Source organism: Sorex fumeus, unplaced genomic scaffold (assembly GCF_029834395.1).
Source record: "Sorex fumeus unplaced genomic scaffold, SorFum_2.1 ptg000008l, whole genome shotgun sequence".
Lineage (NCBI taxonomy): Eukaryota > Metazoa > Chordata > Mammalia > Eulipotyphla > Soricidae > Sorex > Sorex fumeus.
In genome coordinates, this window is record NW_026606065.1 from 66983454 (window position 1) to 67007029 (window position 23576).

The 23576-nt window shown below is 37.5% G+C and overlaps 1 protein-coding gene across 4 annotated transcripts in view; it reads left to right on the forward strand.

The window, feature by feature from the left end:
- The window catches only part of DIAPH3 (diaphanous related formin 3), a 553005-nt gene that overhangs the window by 76176 nt on the left and 453253 nt on the right, over positions 1 to 23576 (forward strand). For 3 of the 4 annotated variants that reach the window (XM_056109828.1, XM_056109829.1, XM_056109831.1), the window contains one exon: positions 12904 to 13008. The exons of the other annotated variant lie outside the window; for it this stretch is intronic. In XM_056109828.1, coding sequence (XP_055965803.1) covers positions 12904 to 13008 — 105 coding nt within the window. The remainder of the gene's footprint in view (positions 1 to 12903; positions 13009 to 23576) is intronic. 4 annotated transcript variants of the gene reach the window in all.

Here is a 23576-nt window from a genome sequence, read left to right on the forward strand (position 1 = left end):
AATTCACCTTTTTGCGGTGAACAAAGTGTCCTTTTACTCCGTAGTTGTACCCCAGGTTACTACTATTTCTAGGAACATTCCACTGGTGCCACCATCCCCATTCTAGTGAATGTACCTGAAAAGTTTGCAGAATTATGTACTTGATTCTATACTATGTAATATTATTTTTCATTTCCTTTGTTTTTTTTTATCCTTTTCATTGAGGTTCTGGAATTTACAATACTGTTAATCATACTTTTTATGCATATATCATTCAGTACCACACCCATCACCAAGATCCTACTTTCCTCTCGTTTCCCAAGTATCCTCTTAAGGCACCTCCTCATGGGATGAAAATTTGTTTCTATAACATTGATTTTTGCTCCCCCCACCATTTTTTACCCAAAATTTGGGAGAGAGCTCTTTTTGTTAAAATTATTATTGTTATTTTAGTTTTTGGGCCATGCCTGGTGATATTCAGGAGTTACTCCTGGCTTTGTACTCAGGAATTACTCCTGATGATACTCAGGCGACCATATGAGATGCTGGGAATTGAACTTGAATCTAGGTTCTCTGTGCAAAGTAAGCACGTAACCTGCTGTACCATTGATTCTGTCTGATCCTCTTTTTTTTTAAAAAATATATATAGATATGTCATAGATAAAAGATATGGATATATAGAATACATATAGATAAAAGAGCTAGTAAAATTCCATAAAATTATAAATCAATCATAAGTTGATAATTTTTCCCAAAACTCTTTTTAGATATATTAAATTAGAAATTATGAATAATTTGTGCAAAAACATTTTAAAATTTACATGAAATAGATAAATGCTACAAATGTAAAATTTAGTAAGAATGAAGAGAATTAAAATTTAAAGGGGAAAATCTGAATAGGCCTATGAAGGTGTAAAGGTGTTTTATTCTAAGGGGAATATTGGTGTTATGTTAGAAAATATTATGGACACTGCTTAAGTGTCTGCATAAATTTAAGTAAGATTACAATAAAAACTACTATGGATATAAAAACTGATCAGACATGGTATGTCCAATATAAATGAAAATTCATTATTGAAATTGTATAAAATCCCTCAGCAAGGTAGGAGTAAGCATAGCTTTTTTTTTTTTTCCCTTTTTGGGTCATATCTGGTGATGCACAGGGGTTACTCCTAGCTTTGTACTCAGGAATTACTCCTGGCGGTGCTCAGGGGACCATATGGGATGCTGGGAATTGAACCTGGGTTGGCCACGTACAAGGCAGATGCCCTACCCCTTGTTACTGTTGCTCCAGCCCTAAGCATAGCTTTCTTGATCTAGTAGTAGATAAGTGTAATTGCCATGAGTGAATGCCATGCTCACTGCCAAGTGCTGGGAAGTTTGTCTTTGTCTTTTAAGGAAGTTTCTCTGATGCTTCATGCAAAACTAGCTTCAGGACTATGAAATCCCGAAGATGTTGCCTGTCCTTAAAGCTGTTATCATTCCTTCAAATCTGACTGATAATCTACCTGGATAGAGTAGTGTTGATGATTTTGTCTTGTGTAAATTCACAAAGCGTGGGTGCTGTGCTGGCCGCCCTGGGAGATTCTGAGGGATTAGACTGGGAATTTCTCTTCCTTCTTTACCTGTCTTCACTCAGTAACAGGAAGTATGACTGTGAGCAGTGTGATATTTGAGTAGAGCTGTCTCCTGTGATTCAAATACTGCAAAGGGGTACCTAAATTTTTGAAACGGAGCACAAATATTGTTAAAGCTAAAAACAAACCAACAACCCCAACAATAAATCCCAAGTCTAGGATGCATAACTAATTTACAGAGTAGTTGGATTTTTAAAAATTATTTTAATTTTTTTTATTAGATCACCATGAGATAGTTACAGACTTTCATGATTATATTTCAGTCATGCAATGATTGAGCACCCATCCCTCCACTAGTGCACATTTTCCACCACCAATGTTCCCAGTATCCCTCCCACCACCCTCACCCCATCCCAGTCCCTGCCTCTGTGGTAGGCACATTCCTTCTTACTCTCTTGAGTAGTTGGATTTTGGAAAAATTCAATTTATATTAAAACCAAACCATATAAAATACGTTATAAAATATATGACAGTTTGCATAACCCATTTTATATCTAATTGTATTATGCACTAAGCTTTGATAACTATGATGCTTTTCTTTCAAAATCCTCTTATTACTTTTCACATGCAAGGCAAGGTTATATGATATGTGGGTGTGTGCGTGTGTGTGCATGTGTGTATCTACCTCTGTTGTTTTAATGCTTTGTTTTCTAATAGATGTGTATCTGCGTGGGTTATAGGACAGTTTTTGTATAGAACCTGTAAATTTGGTAGCATCACCTCAGTCACCATGGCAAAAACATGCCTCCCTCCTTTTTTACAACACATTCAAAATGTATCTTAGGTTGTGATAAGACACTGATTTAGACAGAAGAAAGGACAAAACAAACCATTGTTCATTTAACAAAATATTTTTAAATAGAACAGCTAAGAGTGCATTGCCAATTACTACCTTTTATTAATGTCAAATGTAATAACTTCTGAGATTTTAAATATATCAAGGTGAAATTACGCTCTATTTCTTCAATGCTCTTGAAGGCGTTTTAAGCCGCTCTCTTCCTCCTGCGCAGCTTGGGTGCCAGGTCATTTGTCATGTTGACTTCTCGACCTAGGTACACATAGCTGTTGCATTCGGAGATGGTCGTTCCGTTGAGAGCGAATGGGGCATCAGGAACGAGGCTGTTTCTCATAAACATTGTCTTCGTAAGATTCAGCTGTAGTCCTACCTTTCCACACTCACGGTCAAAGTCGGCCAGCATTTGTGCCGCTTGGCTGGTGTTTGGTGTTATTAAAACAATGTCATCAGCAAAGCGGAGGTGGTGTAGTTGCCGACCATCTATCTTCACTCCCATTCCTTCCCATTCCAGTCGTCGCATGATGTTCTCGAGGGTGGCACTGAAGAGTTTCGGTGAAATGGTATCACCCTGCCGAACCCCTCTCTTGACATGGATGATTACTTCTTTGTAGAATGGTGAGATCCTGGTAGTGAATCTGTAATAGAGCTCATGGAGGATCCTGATATATTGAGTTTGAATGCCCTGATTGGCTAGGGCTTCAATGACCGCTTCCGTCTCAACAGAATCAAAGGCCTTCTTTAAATCAATAAAAGTTAGACAGAGCGGCATCTTGAACTCCCGAGAAACCTCAACGGGCTTGGTTATTGTGTGCTTATGGTGGATGGTGCTGAATCCTTTGCGGAACCCTGCTTGCTCGCATGGTTGTCCTTCATCTAGTGTTCTGCCAATCCTATTTAGGATGACTCGAGTGAACAACTTATAGATGACAGACAATAGGCAGATCGGGTGATAGTTGTCAATGTCGTGGATGTCTCCCTTCTTGTACAGTAGTATAGTCCTGCTGGTTTTCCATTGGGACGGAATGTTGCATTCAGATAGGTAGTGTGTGAAGAGCCAAGTCAGCGTATTGATGAGTATTGACAGCAGGTTCTTCAGGTGTTCAGAGAACACCAGAAGAGAGCGGCTTGGAAGACCTTCAAGAGCGTTGAAGAAATACCTAAGAGGACGAAGAACCTCTGGCTCTGGCCACATCTCTTTGATTCCACTGTTCTTCCTGCATTAACATATGCCTCAGAGACCTGGGCCCTACGCAAACAGGATGAGAACGCTATTCGGATCTCCCAAAGAGGAATTGAAAGAGCTATGCTTGGCATATCACGTTTCACTCAAATGAGAGAAAGAATCCGGAGTTTCGACCTCCGTGGATGATCAAGAATCAGGGACGCTGTCTCATTTGCCAAGGTGTCAAAAATCAGATGGGCTGGTCTCGTAATGAGATTTAGAGACGGCCACTGGACTAGAGTCATTACTGACTGGATTCTATGGGATGTCAAAAGACCACGTGGCCGCCCACCTACCAGATGATGGTGGGAAGGTGTAATGGTGGTGGGATTGGTGTTTGAATATTAAACGTATTCAGATATTGTGAACTACTTTATAAAATATGGTTGTGGGAAGGTGTAATGGTGGTGGGATTGGTGTTTGAATATTAAACGTATTCAGATATTGTGAACTACTTTATAAAATACAATAAAATTAAAAAATTAGCATATCATAGCAAAGCATCATATAGAATCAATGCAACACTCATCAAAATTTCATTTACCTACTTTAGGGATTGAGAACAAATGCTGCTTAAATTTGCATGGAATCATGGAGATCCTGCATAGTCAGTCAAAGCAACTCTAAGAAATAGGACATTGCATCCCTGAACTGTATAATACAAAGATAGAGTAATAAAAACTATTTGGCACTGAAATAAGGGCAGCATTTCAGACCACCAGAATGGGATGAGATAAATGTGAGGGTTTATCTCATATTGAAATCCTCTTATATATGGGCAGTTTATGACAAAGTAGTTGGGTGCGTGAAGTGGTGCTAGGAAGAGACTCCAATAGATGGTGTTGCAAAAACTAGGTAGCCACATGCAAAACAAATCAAACAGCGTTCATATCTCATCCTACATAAAAAAGTTAACTCAAAGTAGATTAAGATTTCAGTATTAGACCCAAAGTCCATAAGATATATAGAGGAAAGCATAGACAGAACTCTCTAGGATATGGACCTCATTCAATGAAGATTCAATGAAGGCCCTCCCGTTGATCATCGATTTGCTCGAGCAGGCCCAGTAACGTCTCCATTGGAGACTTTGTTGTTACTGTGTCTGGCATATCGAATACTCTCGGTAGCTTGCTGGGCTCTCCGAGAGGGGCGGAGGAATCGAACTCGGGTCGGCCATGTTGGCCGCGTGCAAGGCAAACGCCCTACCCGCTGTGCTATCGCTCCTCTTTAATTATTCGATTCCATTGACAAGGAACCCAAACTAAGCACATACAAAGGGACTGTTCACATTAAAGAGCACATGCACAGTGAAAGAAACTCAGGCTAAAATAAGGACATTCAGCCGGATGGGAGAAAATATTTGCTCTTCTTACAGCTGATAAAGGGTCAGTACATAAAATATATGAAGAAAGCGTCAGTACATAAAATATATGAAGCGCTGACAAAGCTCAATGATTAGAACACCAACAAGAATTCCATCTAAAAATAGAAGGTGATGAAAAGACTATCTCAAAGAGTTGTTCTTATCACTGTTTGTACAGCCAGTAGGCATATAAAAAACTGTTCATTTGTGTCTATCAGGGAAATGCAAAACAAGGTTTACACTAGTGTGAATGCACATATTAGAAAGATGGGAAGCTTTTTTGGTGGAAGGTATGGCGAAAAAATAAACTTTTATTCACTTGGGAAAGCCATCTTCTCAAACTCTATGGAAAGCAGTGTGGAGACTTCCCAGAAAAGGAATAATAGTGCTTCTCTATGATCTAGACCACTTCTTGGCAACCACCCCAAGAATCTAAAACATTGGATTACAAAAAATACATGCACACTATTCTTTGCAGCAATAAGTATAATACCCAGGACATGGAAACAACCCAAATGTACAACAAATGAATGTATAAAATTGTGGCATAGATGCACAGTGGAATATTATGCAACTATAAGAAAAAATGAAATTTTTGTTTGCTGGATGGAAACTTGGATGGAACTGGAGAGCATCATGTTAAGTGAAATATGGGGAGAAGGACTAATATTAGATGATGTCACTCAACTGATGACAAACCCTTGGTCATTGATGGCAAAACTGAGATTACCAAGTGGGTGGTGAGAGGGCGGAATAAGGAAGCGTAGGAGATGGGGAGAGAAACGGGGATTAGAAATGAACGAAGAGTGGTGGGGTGTCTCCGGCACATTTGGTGGTGAAGGTGCAGTATGACATCAAAACCTATAAATATTCACACTGTTGTAAACTTGTTATCTAAACAACAATAAAATGAAAAAATCAGGCATTTGTATATACCAATTTGTGCTGACCAGATAAAATTCAGTCCTTTAATTATCCTTAAGCCCTTTTGCCCCACTCTAACCTGTTCTCTTTTGGTAACTGCTAATTTGATCTTGAAATCTGAAAGTTTATTTCTGTTTAATTTGGCTTATCAGTTTGTTTTATGTATATAATTCAGATGAGTGAAATCATGTTTTTCTTAGCATATTTTAGTTAGCATAATAATATCTATGTCCATCCATTTGTTGCGAATGGTAGGACTTCATTTATTTTTATTGCTAAATAGTATTGCTTTGTGTTGGTATACCACATTATAAAAAAATCCATCAATCTGTCTACAGACAGACATAAAAGTTCTTTTCCAGTGCATGGCTATTATAAATAACACAGCAAAAATCCATGGAGGCGAATATATCTTAGATTTTTAAAAAAATGTCGGGTGGCAAAGAACCAGAAATTGGATAATTGGAACATACAGATTTTCTGTCTGTATTTTTGAAAAACTATACATATTGCTTTTCTTAATAATGATATAATTTAGATTACCACTAACAATGTACAGAAATTCTCTGCTCTCTACATTCTCTTCAACTTTTTTTTTTAACTTTTGAATAGTAGCTTTTAATGTTTTTAATGTGCCCATTAGCCATCTGTAGGTCTTGTTTGGGGAAGTATTTATTCAAATTATTGACTCATTTTAAAAATTGGATTACTTTTCTTTTGAGTACTTCACATATTTTGTATACTTAACCTTTGCATGACAAATGATGTGTTTACATCTTATATTTCCTTCTTGATTTTGAGCCTCACCGTGTGGTGCTTTGTGATTATTCCTATTCTTCATTCAGGGATCACTTCTGGTGGAGTCTGACGGGACCATATGTGGCATTGGGGATCAACGCTGGGTCAAGGGCATGCAAAACAAACACCTTATCTTTACTCTTTCTTTGGCCCCTATTTTTGTCTTGATTCAGGCTTCATTGTCAAGAAACTTTTTAGTTTTTTGTAATTGCCTATTGTTAAACAACAATAAAAAGTTTCCGTTGATGTCAAGTACCCAAAGACATGTCTAGTTCACTACCATGGACCCCCATTACTTATGTTATCTTTCCTTTCTTTGATGGTGGGTGGGGGGTGATTGGTCCATACCCCGAGATCCTCAGGGTTTACTCTTGGCTCTGCACTTAGGAATCACTCCTGGTTGTGCTAGAGAATGTGTGGGACGCTGGAGATTGAACTTTGATCGGCTGCCATATCCAGCATTGCTCAGAGTCTACTTCTTATTTATTGGGGGTGGGGGGATGTACCTGGCAGTGCTCAGGGCTTACTCCTGGCTCTACACTTAGGAATCACTTCTGGCGGTGCTCAGAGGACCATATGGGCTATCTGGGAATGGAACCCTGATGGCCCATGTGATAGGCATGCGCATTACCTGCTGTAATATCTCTGTGGCCCCTGGAGGTTACTTCTTATAGTAATTGGGAGACCATAACCATAAGTTGAGGGTCAAATCTTGACCTCCTGCATGTAAAGCAATCATACTAGCTTGTTAAAGTAACCTCCACTCCTTTGAATTCTTTTTAATGCAAATTTAAACAGGATTATTTCTTTTGTCTGCTGATTTATTATTTATATATAGAAATGCATCAGAATTTTATAAATTTTGTAGCCTGCCACCTAGTTATGATTTAATAATTCTAATAGCTTTCTTAAAAACAGAATTTGGCATTTTCTATGCATAATATGTCATCAACTAATCGTGGTAGTTTTTCTTCCTGTTCAATTTGAATGTTTTAGATCTTCATCTTGTCTAATTGCTGTTGATAGGCCTTTCAATACTGTATTGAATATTAATGGTGAGTGTGGACAAATTTTCAGTTTTTTATCATTTCGTGTTGTGCTGGCCATGGTTTTATTATCTGTGACTTTATTCTAATAAAGTATATTCCTTTTGTACATATTTTAAATTTTAATATAAAAGATGCAAAGTTTTATAAAGTACTTTTTCTAGGTCCTTTGGAATAGTATGATTTTTGTCCTTTTTTATTGATGTGGTATATCACATTTATTGATTTACATATATTGAACTAATGTTTCATTCCTGGAATAAATCCCACTTGATCATGGTATGATTCTTTTAATATATGTGTGAACTGAGTTGACTAGTATTTTATTGAGGTTTTTCATATAAGTGTTCACATGGGTTCACATCTATATTTTCTTTTTGTAATATTCTTGAATGATTTTAAGTTCAGGACAACTGCCTTCAGAGAATGTATTTGGGAATTTTCTTTCTTTTTCTGTCATTCACTTTTATGGAAGCATTGAGGAGCATTGGTATTTTTTTTTGGCATGGATTGGGGTGAGCTAAGGGTGCAGAGAGGAGAACTGATATTTTTTAAAAGTATGATAGAATTCATCTGTGAAACTATCTAGTAATGAAATTTTGGTTTGTTGGGTTGTGTGTGTGTGTGTGTGTGTGTGTGTGTGTGTGTGTGTGTAAGACTTGATTAGTAAGTTTTCTTATTCACAATAGTCTGTTCAGTTTAAAAAAGTTTCTTCCTGATTCAGTCTTGCAATAATGTAGGATTTTTGGGATTTGATCATTTCTTCTAGATTGTCCAATTTGTTGCCATATAATTGTTTTTATTTTATATGACACTTTGTATATCTACAGTATCTGTTGGACCAAATTTTAATTATTTTCTTCTTTCTACTTATTTTTTCTTTTATTTTTTAAATAGATTTTTAATTATTTCATACAGATTACAGCTAGATGAGTTCTGATATCTTTTTTTTTTTTTCATTTTGGGTCACACAAACCCGGCCATGCACAAGGGTTACTCCTGGCTCTGCACTCAGGAATTACTCCTGGCAATACTTGGAGGACCATATGGGATGCTGAGAACCAAACCCAGGTCAGCTGCGTGCAAGGCAAACTCCCTACTCACTGTGCTATTGCTCCAGCCCCTTCTTTTATCTTTTAAATTAGGTAAAGCTTAGATTTCTTACCAGGTTTGTATTTCCCGATATTGACATTGTATAAACTTTACTCTCAGTACCACTCCTTCCATCCCATAGGTTTGATTAGTTGTGTTTTCATTTTCATTGACTTACAGGTATCTTAAATGACTTAATAGTTGTTCAGCAGCATGTTGTTTATTCCCTATAAATTGCTAGTTTTCCTTTTTTTTATTGATTTTAAGAATTACACTTAAAAGATTCTTAAAAGATACTTAAAAGAATCAATCCTAAAAGTTTCTTGCTATAAAGTCTACATTGAGGAGGATTGGTGTTCTTTTTGGCATGGATTGGGGTGAGCTAAGGGTGCAGAGAGGAGAACTGATATTTTTTAAAAGTGTGATAGAATTCATCAGTGAAACTATCTAGTAATGAAATTTTGGTTTGCTGGGTTGTGTGTGTGTGTGTGTGTGTGTATAATTTTACTGGAATTTGTTTTGTGTTCAAACAGAGTTTGCCCTTGATAGTGTTCTGCAGGCACATGAGAAAAATGTGTATTATCAAGTCACCTAATTTTTTGTTTTTGTTGATTTTCTGTCTTGACAATCTATCCATTGCCGTAATTGGGGTGTTAGGTTACTTACTATTATTGTGTTGTGTTAATGACTTCCCTTCTACTACTTGCATTATTATTTGGTTGTTGGGAGCGTATTAACAATTGTTAAATATTCCTGTTGTACTGAACCCCTTCATTTTTTTGTGTATTTTTGTTTCATGCCCTTTGGGCCACACTGGCTGTGCTCAGAACATACTCTTGGCTCTGTACTCAGGGATCACTCCTAGAGGGTGCCCAGGGGATTTGTGGTCATGGGATCTAACTGGTATCTGCTCACGTAAGGCAGCACGTAAGGCCTGAACCCCCTCTTCTATCTTCCATTGCTTCGGTGAAAATATTTATTCTGAAATAGCAATTTTGCTTTTAAAATATTGTTAATTGGAGTAACAGCTTGCATTTTTCAGCCTTTTGTTTTTGTTTCAGCCGCACCTGGCAGTTCTTGGGGCATACCCTTCACTTTGTGCTCAGGGATCACTCCTGGCAATGCTTGGGAGACCATATGTGGTGCCAACAATCCAACCTGGGTCAACTGCCTGCAAGGCAAGTGCCCTTTCCGCGCTGACCTACAGCTGAATTGTTATCTTTTTGACCTTGTGCTGTGGTGCTCGACTTTATTTTGTTTATTTTTGTTCTTACTTGAGTACTTAGACCCATATTAGCTGCTGCTTTGCGGCACAGAAAATGGGGTTGTGTCAAATACCAGCTGCTATTGGGAATGTGCTAGGTGTACAGGTGCTGGTTTGTGTTCACAGCACTGACATGTCAGTCCTACGTGAGTCCCCGTTCTGGGACAGAGCAGTCTAGCTGTGAACCACGCCTGTAAGATAAGCTCCACAGTGGTGGAGGGAGGGGCATTTTCCCTACTGTGTATTCTAGGGCATTTTCTCTATTATCTGCTACTGGACACCTGGTCTTATGTAGAACGCCAGCTCTGTGGGCTTCAAATGGATCTAGGGCTAAAACCTTCACACCGTCTGTCCACCCTTCCTAAGGCCTCAGGTTGGCTTGACCAACTCGCCGTATTTGTTCCCACCCACATCTCTGCCTTCACATCTTCTTATACATCCACCTTTGTTCAACTGTGTGTGAATGTTCTCAGCATCCTTTTTAGTGCAGTCACCGAAGTACAGTGGGTGCTTTAGTCCCACCCTGGGCTCTGGGATTCTCTCAGTGGTGTCTCTTCAAGGTCACTTGGTAATTGTTCTTGAGAGTAAAACCAGGGACCTCTTCTCTGGTGATATTGGTGACATTACCTTAAGCAACTTTTTATATATATATATATATTTTATTGATATATTTATTTATTTTGAATACCCATCCCTCCACCAGTGACCATTTCCCACCACCACGGATCCAAGTATCCCTCCCACCCCCCAACCTGCCTCTGTGGCAGGGCATTCCCTTTTGTTCTCTCTCTCCTATTGGGTGTTGTGGTTTGTATAAAACTTAAGTCTGATTTTCAGGGAGAAACATTGGATGATTTACATCCCATTGATCACTTTGTATATAGGGAGATGTCGTGTGGCCGTGCAGTTTGGAGTAAAGGTCCTGGTTCCCGCATACTCGAGCTATGCTTGTAGAGGCTCATGGTCACTGGGGTTCCATCTGGAGGAGGCGGGATGCGGCTCCTACCCCATCTGGGACTTCTCAATGATCTCGGCTCTTTTTGGGACCTGTTGCATTCTCCGGGAGCTGTGGAGCCACCCCCCCCCCCCCCCCCCCCCCGTGGCCTTTCTTCTCTGCGGCTGTGTGCTGTAAAGATGGTGCTGGGGGGCGGGATGTGGGCATGACTTCTGCAATCAGAGGTTACCTGGGAGCCGGGAATGTCCTGGCAGTTTGGAAGAAAAGTCCTGGTTCCTGCATACTCGAGCTATGCTTGTAGAGGCTCATGATCACCAGGTTTCCATCGGGAGGGGACGGGATGCGGCACCTACCCCATCTGGGACTTCCCGGTGATCTTGGCTCTTTTTGGGACCTGGTACATTCTCTGGGAACTGTGGTGCCGCCCAGCAGTCTTTCTTCTCTGCAGCTGTGTGCTTATGTGTATATATTAAGATGGTATTTTTAGTTAGAATAAGGACTGTAATGAGAGTTAAGCTTCCTAAGCTTTTATTTTGATTGGTGCTAAGAAAAACTAGATTTTTGGTGGGACCACCTTTATGAGCATGACTTTTATGTGATTTAGAATATAAAATATTTTGATAGGGGTAGAGCATGTTTCATTAAATCTTTTTTTGGAAATTGGAATGAGATATTTGGTGGCTACAAACATCTATCAAAATCTGCAAAGTAGTTGCTTTATTTGCTTCTTAATTTACTGCATCACTGTTATCCCCTTTTTCATTGATTAACTCGAGCTAGCGCCAGTAATGTCACCATTCATCCCAGAGGTTTTTTTTTTTTTTGCATTTTGGGTCACACCCGGCGATGCTCAGGGGTTACTCTGGGCTCTGCTCTCAGGAATCACTCCTGACGGTGCTCGGGGGACCATATGGGATGCTGGGCATCAAACTAGGGTAGGCCACATGCAAGGCAAATGCCCTACCTGCTTTGCTATTGCTCTAGTCCCCAGCCCTGAGATTTTAGCAGCCTCTCCTTACTCGTCTTTCCCAATGTTGCCTAATTGGAGGCTCTTTCAGGGTTAGGGGAATGAGACCTGTTATCGTTACTGTTTTTGGCATATTGAACATGCCATGGGGAGCTTGCCAGGCTCTGCCATTTGCTTCTTAATTAAAGTGCCTATTTATAGAGACTATCTCCAGCAGTGCTTGAACCAGATACAGCAGTCAGTGGTGGGGAAGTTTTTGCAAGGACTATGATTAAACTTTGGGCCTTGCACTAGATTTTAGGCACATGTTCTACCATGAGTGTGATATTCCAAGATGTGGACCCTGATTCAATCTGCTGTGGGGCAGTGCCTAATCTTATGAAGGCAGGGACCAGGAACACAGGGAATAGAACCCAGGGCTTTAAACATGCAAGGCATTTGAGTAATTCCAGGTTTTCACCTTTTGGTGTTTTGATCCTTGAAATTCTCCCCCCGCCACCCGACCCGTTCAAAATGTTACAAGATGCTTCAGGTACAACTTACCTCTGTGTTCTGTATTGTGACTTCTAATGATCTTACAAAAATCAGGACTCCTCAACGATATACATTTATGCAAGTATAATTTTACTAGTCTATAAATTAAAAATGTTTTACAGGTATTTCATGTGTTAAAATGACCTGTATTTCCCCCCCTGTACTTCCAGCTCCCTTCTCTCTCCTTTAAGCAGACCTGCACGTAAATTATTCCAGAACAATTAATGCTACTTTAGTCACAAATTATTGATCTTTTGTTCATAGTGCATATAGCCTTGCTGCTCTGCTTGGATTCTAAAATGAGGCTTTTTAATTGTGTTTTCCAGGAAGATATGAATTTAAATGAAGATAAAAAGGCACCATTGCGGGAAAAGGACTTCAGTATCAAAAAAGAAATGGTGATGCAGTACATTAATACTGCTTCCAAGACAGTAAGTAAAACTGTCAATTTGAAAAATAATGCGGCAACATGTTGCAGTGTGGAAAACAATGTATTTGTCTAATGAAGTACTTTAAGTCCTTGGGCAGCTGTAATCTGAGGACTTTCACATGTATCAAATGTATAATTAAACTCACAGTGTGTATCTGTATATATGTGTGTATAATGTGTATATATATAACATATATACACATAAGAAATATATGTTCATATATATATATGCTGTGTATGTGCATGTGGTTTCATTTTTTGTCTACACTCAGTAGTGCTTACAGCTCACTTTTGTCTCTGGGCTCAGAGATCACTTTTGGTGAGACTTGGGGGGACTAAACACCTTACCCTTGTCCTATCTCTGGCCCCACAGACACAGTATTACAAGTGCTTTGAAATATTTCTCATTTTCTAACTTGTGATTTTTGTTTCTTCGCTTACACTGCTAAGAAACACTGATTTGTTGGTCTACTCACTGTAAGACATCTTTTCTTGTTAGTGAATTAAGAGGGTTATTGATTTTTAATGTCATTTATACATTGAGGTAATGTTTGTATTATAGAAAAGTGAGATTGATTTTACTCTTACTTCCTTCGTCAGGATACATAATAGTGGCTTAGAGGCATATCTTAAACATGAGTTTCTCAATGGATGAAATTATCTTGTAACACATTATGAATGTAGTTATTGAAAAGAGCATTAAGCTTCTACATGGCTGCCAATTTTCTTGGGAGACATGAAATCTGTGGGTGGAAGTAATGACTAAATGTCTAAGAAACTATGACTGGCAGACAGAAGCAATTTATTTCATGGAACAACAAATGACTTTGACCAGTCATATAAAAATGTGAATAAATGGATTGGATGAAAAATGTGAAAGGGAAACTAGTGAAGAAACACAGAAAGACTAAAGATGATTTTGACGGAATTTAAGATAGAATTCGGTTAGAGAAGAAGAGCTTAATGGACCATAGTTTTCATTAGGTATTTCTGCTATGGCCAGGCAATTTAGGTTATCAATGCTTTACTTCTATAATCTACTAGATCAGTCACTCTGCAGTATTTTTTTTTCTTTTTTAAAGAATGACTCAAGTGATGCTGAATTTTTAAACATGTCTCATGTTCTGACAGTCTGATGTTCAGATGCAGAAATAACTGAGTTCTGTGCTTTTTTCCAGCTTCTGATATAGCTGGGTTCTGTATTTTGCTGTCTAATATTAATTGCTTTTGTTTCTTAGTGATAGCCAAAACCTCACAAGTTAGCGTTAAGGGTTTAGGCTAAAGCATTTGTGTTTTGAACATAGTGACTCATGGTCTGTTTTATTTGGTCTCTGATTTTGACCCTCTGAGCCTGAATTTTTCTCATGGGATTAATTCCTTCACGATTGGCTCGCTAATAAAATCAAATGGGATTAAAAAGTTCTTTCTCTTCCAGTTTTTTTTTTTTTGCATATATTGTTATTAGAAGTAAATGTTTTGTACTTAGAAGATAATAGATGATTGGTGACAGGCGATTGCATCTTCTAGCAGCAGTTGTGGTAGTAGCTATTGCATTTTATTTTTATGATTTGTTATTTGCTCTTGAAATTATTGGGCCATAATAAGTAAATGCTCTTTAATAAAAATGTTTGCATTTTGTGTTTTCACATTTCTAAGATATTCACTTGTTCATTTGTGGCAGTAAGTCAGATAACCAAGGACCTTAAGATAAGTGCACCAACGTAGTCTCTCTCTGTGCCCTTTGGAGTGACATATACATGTGTAAGAAGAGGTGAAATGCGCTCAGGGCGCCCAAAGTAAGATGAGCAAAGACACTGTGCTGTTATAGATGAGGAAAGACTACCTTGGTGTAGAGCATTAAAAATCCAAGAAGCTTGAATTTACTAAATTACAAGAGAAAATGCATTAATACTGGTTTAGAAAATCTTGGCACAGTACTGCATTTTAATTCTTGAATTTCACATAATAAACACTTCTGCATAGGAAAACAAACTGTTTTGAACTTCATTATAGTGGATCTATTTGTTTGTATTCACTGATTTTAAACTTTAATTTACCAGAATTAGATAATTGGATTATCAGGATTGAAGTAGATTAGTTGTCTAGAGTATGATTAAAGCATTGATTCGTTTAATTAGTGAGTGAAGGATCACGGTTTTTCTGAAGAAGGTTCTGAATTATTTGGCAAATGGTTGCCACTGTAGAAGGTTCAAACTGACCATCATCTCTTTTTGCTCTGGAAGTAGAAACACTTTTTATTATCTCTCTACAGATTCGGTCTTGCTACTATATTTTAATTGCACTGGAAAAAAGTGCTAATAAAGACAGATTCAAAATTTACAGGTTTTTCCAGAGAAGTTGTGAGGACTTAGTGTCACACCTCTTGATAAGGGTTTAGCCTTTGAATTTGCCTTGGGATCTAGGCATTGATGTTATATCTTGGCAAAGAATAATGACACTTTGCATTTGATGGTTTGAAAATGCTTTAGAAATATTAACGCTCTAACTAGCCCTTAAGTAAATAAACTTGGTTTTTAGAACAAGAACTAAAGGTATGATCAATCAAACTTGGCTATTTCTATGACTGTTTGGGTAACCAAATAGTAACCGAATTTCTACAGTTTGGGAAGATAATAAAATTACACTAAGTGATATTATCTTTAGAGGCTGAAAATTCAATGCTACATCACATTTTTGTAACTTCCCTAGGATATGCAGGGTTACCAGGACTGGCCAGTATAGTATGCTGAGTTGGTTAGTGGGGCAGTGGATCAGCTGGAGGTATACTGTGATCGAAAATGACTTTATTTTTGAGAAAATAGACTTTTGTCTGTGTGTATGTATTGTCACACACAGGCATATTATATATTTTATATGCACTGTAGCACTGTCCTCCTTTTGTTCATCGATTTCCTCGAGTAGACACCAGTAACTTCTCCATTGTGAGACTTGTTACTGTTACTGGCATATTGAATACGCCACGGGGAGCTTGCCAGGCTCTGCCATGCAGGTGGGATACTCTTGGTAGCTTGCTGGGCTCTTTGAGAGGGACAGAGGAATCAAACCTGGGTCAGCCACGTGCAAGGTAAATGCCCCACCCACTGTGCTATCGCTCCAGCCCATATATTATATATCCACAAGGCTGGAGCCATAGCACAGCGGGTAGGGCGTTTGCCTTGCAAGAGGCCAACATGGCCGACCAGAGTTCGATTCCTCCGCCCCTCTTGGACAGCCTGGCAAGCTACCTAGAGTATCTCGCCCGCACAGCAAAGCCTGGCAAGCTACCCTTGACATATTCAATATGCCAAACACAGTAACAACAAAGTCTCACGATGGAGACGTTACTGGGCCCGCTCGAGAAAATCGATGAACAACGGGAGGACAGTGAAACAGTGAATGTATGTATATATTGCTAGAAATCTAGACTGATATTTTTACACTGATTTGTTAAGATGGTAATATGAGATAACTTATTTTCGTACCTTTTGCTACTGTCAAACTTTTAATTCCTATGTGGGTTCTTGAGCTAGCTTGCTCCCTCTCTCCCTCCCCATACAGTTACGAAGCATTCAGTCGTAAAATGATCGAACATCCATCCCTCCATCAGTGTACATTTTTCACCACCAGTGTTCCCAGTATCCCTCCTGCCACCCCCACTGCACCCCCCACCTCCTGCCTCCGTAACAGGCACTTTTCTTACTCTCTCTCAATTTTGGGCATTGCGGTTTGCAGTACAGATACTGCGAGTCCATCCTGTTTGGAGGTTTTCAGCTCTGTAGTCTGTCGCTGGGGCTCCAGAGACCCATAGATAGCCCCGTGGCTTCTTGTCTCTTCCTTTGTTTTCTGACCATTTGGATGTGTGAGGGAAATGCTCTTTTACTACCCCGGCACAGATGTGGGGAGTTTATTCCCACTGTTGTGTCCCAGGCATGTTTTTGTCTCTCCTCCTCCCCAGCCATTTCCGTGGTCGAGGTGACTGGCTGTGCCTGATACAGGTGAGATTTAAAATGACCAATTAAATTAATTAAATTTTGGCAGAGTGCTCCTCTCTCCCCTTATCACCTCCACTGTCTTATTTTTCAGTGTCTTACTTTCTTGCCTAGAGTTCAGTTTCTCAGTTAGTTTTGGAAATGATTTCTAGGTCCAGGTAAATGAAGTTGATTTTTTACTTTCTCACTTTTCACTTGAGAACATTCATTGTATAAAATTCTGATCCACAAGAAAACAGATAAACTAGTGGTCTTAATACATTCTTGCTAAAGTTAACATGGATTATTTTTCTGCTTGGCACTTCAGGGTAGGGGTTTGATCAAAGCACTTCTGTAGCACAGAAACTTGGTAAAACATGGTGGTTGGAACTTGTTTTAAGATGCCTTATTCATCAACAGTGTTCTTGCTTATTATAAGCTCTGCCGGTTTGTTTCCAGGTTTGCTTGCTGACTAGGAGAAAATTTCAGCCACAGGACAATGAACCAATTTCTAGTTAAGAGTATTTCCTAATAATCTACTGGGTACTTTAATTTCCATTTGTGCTCAGATAGGACAGGTTTTATTTCTGTACAATTAAAATGATCTTCCAAAAGCTCAAATTCATCTTTTTTTTTTTTTATGAGTACTTTCTTTGTAGCACCACTGGTGTTTAATGTTTTTTTGCTCCACTGTGTTTTTGTTTAGGAAGGAGATAATGAAGACACCAATCATCTTTTTTTTTTGTAATAAGAAATTATATTGGTTTAAAATTAGAATTGTATATTTTTGGTCTTTAAAAAATTCATAATATTTCAAATTCCTTTTCTTTTATTATGGCAATATTTTAAGACACATCAAGCATAGAGTAACACTTATCACTAAAATCTACTACTAAATTAGAATCTGATTTAATAAATCCTAATTACTGATAGTGACATTAGAAGTCATCTCAGGTTTTTTAGTAGTTCTTGGTCTGAAATATTTTACTATACTCAGGCTATTTTCTTCATTTTTATCAATATACTTAAACCTGGCCAACCCGGGTTTGATTCCTCTGCCCCTCTCAGAGAGCCTGGTAAGCTACCGAGAGTATCTTACCTGCATGGCAGAGCCTGGCAAGCTACCCGTGATGTATTTGATATACCAAACACAGTAACAGAAAGTCTCACAATTTGTTGTGAGACGTTACTGGTGCCCACTCGAGCAAATCGATGAACAATGGGAGGACAGTGATATGTAAATTGAGAATGCTCTAGCACTTGCTGCTGCAACAGAGTAATAATTGAATTGAATAATCTTGAATAATTATTGAATAGTCTTGAATAATTCTCCTGAAGTTTATTCTTTAATAGAATCCTTTGAAACACTACTAGAAATAATATCCCCTGAGTTTTCTGCGTTAATAACAGTATGTGCCCTTTCTCATTCAAATAGTTTTACGTGGTATAAAATCTTTACTGATTTGGCATAGACCACGGATCTATGGACATCAAAAGATCACGTGGACGCCCACCTACAAGATGGTCAGACTTCTTCGTCAAGACTCTGAATGATCGGTTTGAGGCTCTGCATGTTCCTAGAACGAACAGATACCATTGGGCTACACTAGCACGCAACCAGGATGAATGGAGACGTTACTGGCACCCGCTCGAGTAAATCGATGAATAACGGGGATTAAGTGATTAAGTGATAAGTGATAAAGTGGTATAAAATCTTAGGCTCTCATGTATTTTCCCCATAACATCTTATATCTTAGATGCAGTCACTTGAACCATGTCCATAATGCACATATATGAACACATAAAAATATTTATAAGAATAAACATATTAGGAATAAAACATGAAAACATTAAAAAAATTCTCTTAGGTATCGTTCCTGATCTGGCTTGGGGAGAACATTTATGTTGCTGGTGATTGAACCAGCCTTGGCTGTGTGCACGGCAAGTGCCTTAAGCCCTACACTATATCTTTGGAACCTGCTGATCAATTTTTATTCTTTATACATTGCTATCCTTTTCTCTAGGAGTTAAAATGATCAAATGTTATGTATAAATATATGCATATATTTAAATTTTATGAAATAATCCTGTTTATTGTTTTGGATTTTCTCTCTAGATATTATTTGTGTCTTGACTTATTTGGCATATCTTTAATATGCTATTATTTTCTAAGCCTCTTTTATTTTGCAAATTAAGTTTTCTTTCTGAACCTTTACTGATATTTTTTGTTATATTTGTTTTACTGTTTTTGTTCTGAAATGATTTACTTCACTTTTCGTATGTACTTTCACTGCATTTCTGAGATTATCAAATTCTGCTTTAAATACTTTTTCATGGCTGGTTTTTCTCAGTGTCCTTTAACTTATTTTAAAATTGTTAAGTTTGTCGTGGTTTTGGCTTTGTCTTTCTTCTTGATGTCTGACTTCATTTTCTGTAGGAATGTTCTGCCTTTTTTTTAAAATTTCACTCAATGTTTTTTTCCTTAGCATCCTTTCCTGCAGGATAAAGATGAGTTTGCAGGATACAGTTAGCTTCAGTCTCTTCAGAGTGTTTGATTCTCTAATTGATCCACAATTGGAATAGCCAAATTCTACTCATTTTCCATTGTTGTTCTCAAATTGCCTTACTTCCTTTTTTTACAAATCCCTCTGGACTGTGTTAGAACACCTTGTTGGGTTCAATTATTCTCAGAAACCACACACTGGGAAGATCTTGATTAATGATAGTCTGTTTCCAACTGCTTGGGGTTTTTTGCCCCCCCTTTTTTTTTATTTTGTTTTTTTTTCTTGGGTTTGTTTTGGGGCCACACTTGGCAGTGATTATGGAGTACTCCCAGCTCTGTGCTCAGAGACTACTCTTGGCAGAGCTCAGGGATCATATGGGGTGCTCTGGAACAACTGCTTGTATTTGGAGCATGTAGATTGCTGTTTTGTCAGCTTTTTTGTTTTGCTGATTAGTTTTGTTTCTGTGGGAATCTTGGGACTTAAACTATACTACTGCTGCCTCCTGCTGGATCCTCTGGTTTCTGATTTCCATATCATTCTCTTTCCTCCAATGCTTGTTTTGGGTTAAGATAATTCAGTGTTATTAATATTTGTCTTCTTACCTGCCCCTAAGCTCTTTGGCTTTCAGGAAAGAAGATGATTATTGAGGAATAACATTTTTCTCTCAACTGCTAGGTCATGATGTTTCATCCATAAACCTCCATCAGTAAACCTCTTAATAGTCAATGACCTACAAATAAGACTCTAGTTTTACTCTCAGTTTCTATATTTGTGCAGCACTGTCCTCTTCTCTTATAATCTCAAAATGTAAGTTATGCAGAATCGTTTCCTGTGTCCCAATGGTAGATGGAAAATTCAGACTGACTGCCCTTCAGTCTTTCACCCGCCACCCCTGGGAAAAAAAATAGGTCTCATCTGCTTTGTGTGTCTATAAATTAGTGAGTGTGTTAAATCTATCACAGCATGAAATCTTCAAACTCTGTGAAAGACTATCTTAAAGAATTTAAATTGATTGCAGATGTTGGTGTAATTAAGCAGGCCTGATGAGCTCGGAATCCTGTTACTCAGATTTGAATACGAATGCATTTAAAAAAAATTATAGCTATGTACTCCATGTAAATGGAGTTCATAGGCATCTGAGTGTTTTTCATCTTGTGTTTTAAAATGGTTCAGCAATGTGAAAAGTGATGTGTGACTTCTTATACAGATACCTGTATTACTTAGAATGGAAATGTGTTATTCATCTTATGTATGTAGTTTATACCATCCTTAACCAATTAGAATTGACATTGAATGATTATTTCCTTGGATAGTTCATTTGTCTACCAATTTGTCTACCAATTGTGCCTATAATTCAATTTAAAAATTATTCTATAGACATTGAGGAAGTGTTAATATCATTCCTATTTTTTAAACAAGACAAACAAGTATATCAGTCAAATGAGTTGGCTTTGATTTTAAGAGAACTGGAGTCTTTTTCCTACTGTCCTTTGATTAGTAGAACTGTACTGACTTTTATTTTCCTTAAGTTTAAACTGCTGAAATGTAAGGGAAAATTTCGAATTGTTACTTTAAAATATAACCTACTGGGTTGCAAATTAGGAAGTGATTTCTGAAACAAGGTAGTAACAAGATTAGGCAGAGTGTATGGTGTGTTCATTTTCAATTTACTCCAAATTGATCCATGCACATTAAGTAATTATATTCATTAATTTCTAAACACATTGTGAAATATTATGGACATTGGTTGTGTATATGTGTGCATATGTATTATAGTAATAAACTGCAAAATGGTAACTTTATATACTATATTTAAATATTAAGAAAGTTACTAAAATGTTGACGCATAATAACATTAGTGATTTGAAATAGGGAAAGGAACTATACTATATTTTTTTCTAGATGGTTAGAATGAAGACTGAAATACAGCATATTTTATCACTTATTATACTTAGTACTGGTTATCATAGTCTATTCTTTATTTTCAGGAATTAATGAATTTGGCTTTGTACTGACTTTTGTTATTTCAAAAGATTCATTATTGCTTCCTAAAATACAATGTAGATGTCTTATATGGAAAACTTACAAAATTTGGCAATATGACATGGGAAGTACGGCAATGATTTAAAAGTCTCAAGTTACTTTTATCTGAAGACTTGATTGTATCATGATCTCATTAAGAGTTTAATGAAAAAGTGTAAAAATGGGATTGGGCTACTGTTTTAAGTGAAGTACTCTTAAATTTGATTATTACCGAGAATATTTTTTTTTTCTTTTTGGGTCACACCGGTGATGCTCAGGGGTTACTTCTGGTTCTGCACTCAGGAATTACTCCTGACGGTGCTTGGGGGACCAAATGGATGCTGGGACTCGAACTTGGGTAGGCCAAGTGCAAGGCAAATGCCCTGCCCGCTGTACTATCACTCCAGCCCCCTAGAATAAAATTTTAAGGAGTGAATAGAATATTAAGCTGGGCATTACCAAAAAAAAAAAATCAAATATATTCACTTTATATTCTGAATCTTTTAAATTAGAGCCAAACTCATTTAATTAGGAGTGAGTGCTATTTTGGTTATTCTTGCATAAGGCATACCCATAAAGCTTCATCTGTGACCTTTTTTTAAAAAAATTTGATCAATAATTAATACTTATAAAGCAGTCTTAGTTAAAACATAGAAAAGATTCGTGTATTTCTACAGTATGATCTTTCCTGTTTTCTTGCCCATATCTAATTTGAAAACAAGTTCCCTAGACAGCTCACCTTAATCTTGTCTTTTCAGCTTCAAGGTAATTTATAAAAAAAATCAACTTTTTTTTATTCTTACATATAGTTAGATTAATAATATAGTTATCTCATGGTTCATAAGCAGTGTGAGGTGCTTATGATTTTAAGAAAATCAACTTTTGATATTTATAGTATTTAATTCATAGGAGAGCTATATATAGGCTGCATCATGCTTTCGGTCATCTATTACTTTCTTTTCAGAGTACTGGAAAGCCTGATAATGGATGTCTATCCCCAGCACCTTAAAGTCATGCTTCGGTTTCTATGGGATTCTTTTTGCCTTTTCTCTTCCCAAGAGGGCTCATGAAATAGAAATTTGTGTAACTTTTTTTCTACTTAATTGTTCTGTATTGTAGTTAGAAATGAAATAACTCTCAAAATGGTCTCAAAGAAAAAGTAACAGACTGAGCCTTGCATGTGATAAATCCTGGGAGATATATAAATTCATTGCAGGCATAGATTCTCAAGTGAACTAAGGAATTAGTCTTCCTGCATGTGTGAGCTCATTCTCATAGATTGTCTTCACAGAATGTCTAGATGGTTATCACAAGCTTCTGCCTGACCTCATGTATTATATGAGTGCTCAGAATTTGTATCATCCCATCTATCAATTGATAATAATTAATCTTCTGATTGATCCAAAACTACTATAAGCATATCTCTTGCTAATAACTTTTGTTACATTCATTTACATAAATAATTAGCAATATATTACTATAGATTAATAAAAATGGGAATTAAAAGTATAAAAAGATGTAAAATGCTTATACAATGATATAAAAATTTACTTCATTCATGAGTTAGGTTTTTTTTTTCCTTTGGTGGGGGGCTCACACCTGGCTATGCTCAGGGCTACTCATGGTTCTGAACTCAGAGATCACTCCCGGAGGATTTAGGGGACTATGTGGAGGTGCTGGGGATTCAACCTGGGTCAGCCACATGCAAGGCAGGCATGCTCCTTACTTGCATACTGTCTTCCTTACCTGGTTCTTTTTGTTTTTTAACATTTTAACTATGCTAGCTAGATTCATGACATAAACCGACAAACATACCTTATTTTGCACAATTACAGATTTACTTCATGACTTGTTATTTTCAAGGACTATAAAGTTTTCAAGGTTTGGTGTATTTAAGTTTTTAAAGTAGCTGCCCTCCCAAAAAATCATACTGTTCTTAATTTTAAATGTTCTTTTACTTTTAATTCCTAATTCTGTTTCATCATGCCCATTCAGAAATATCCTAGGACCACATGCAAATATGGAATGACCTTTGAAATTTCCCAAATTTATATTGACTTCCATTTTTTTCACTT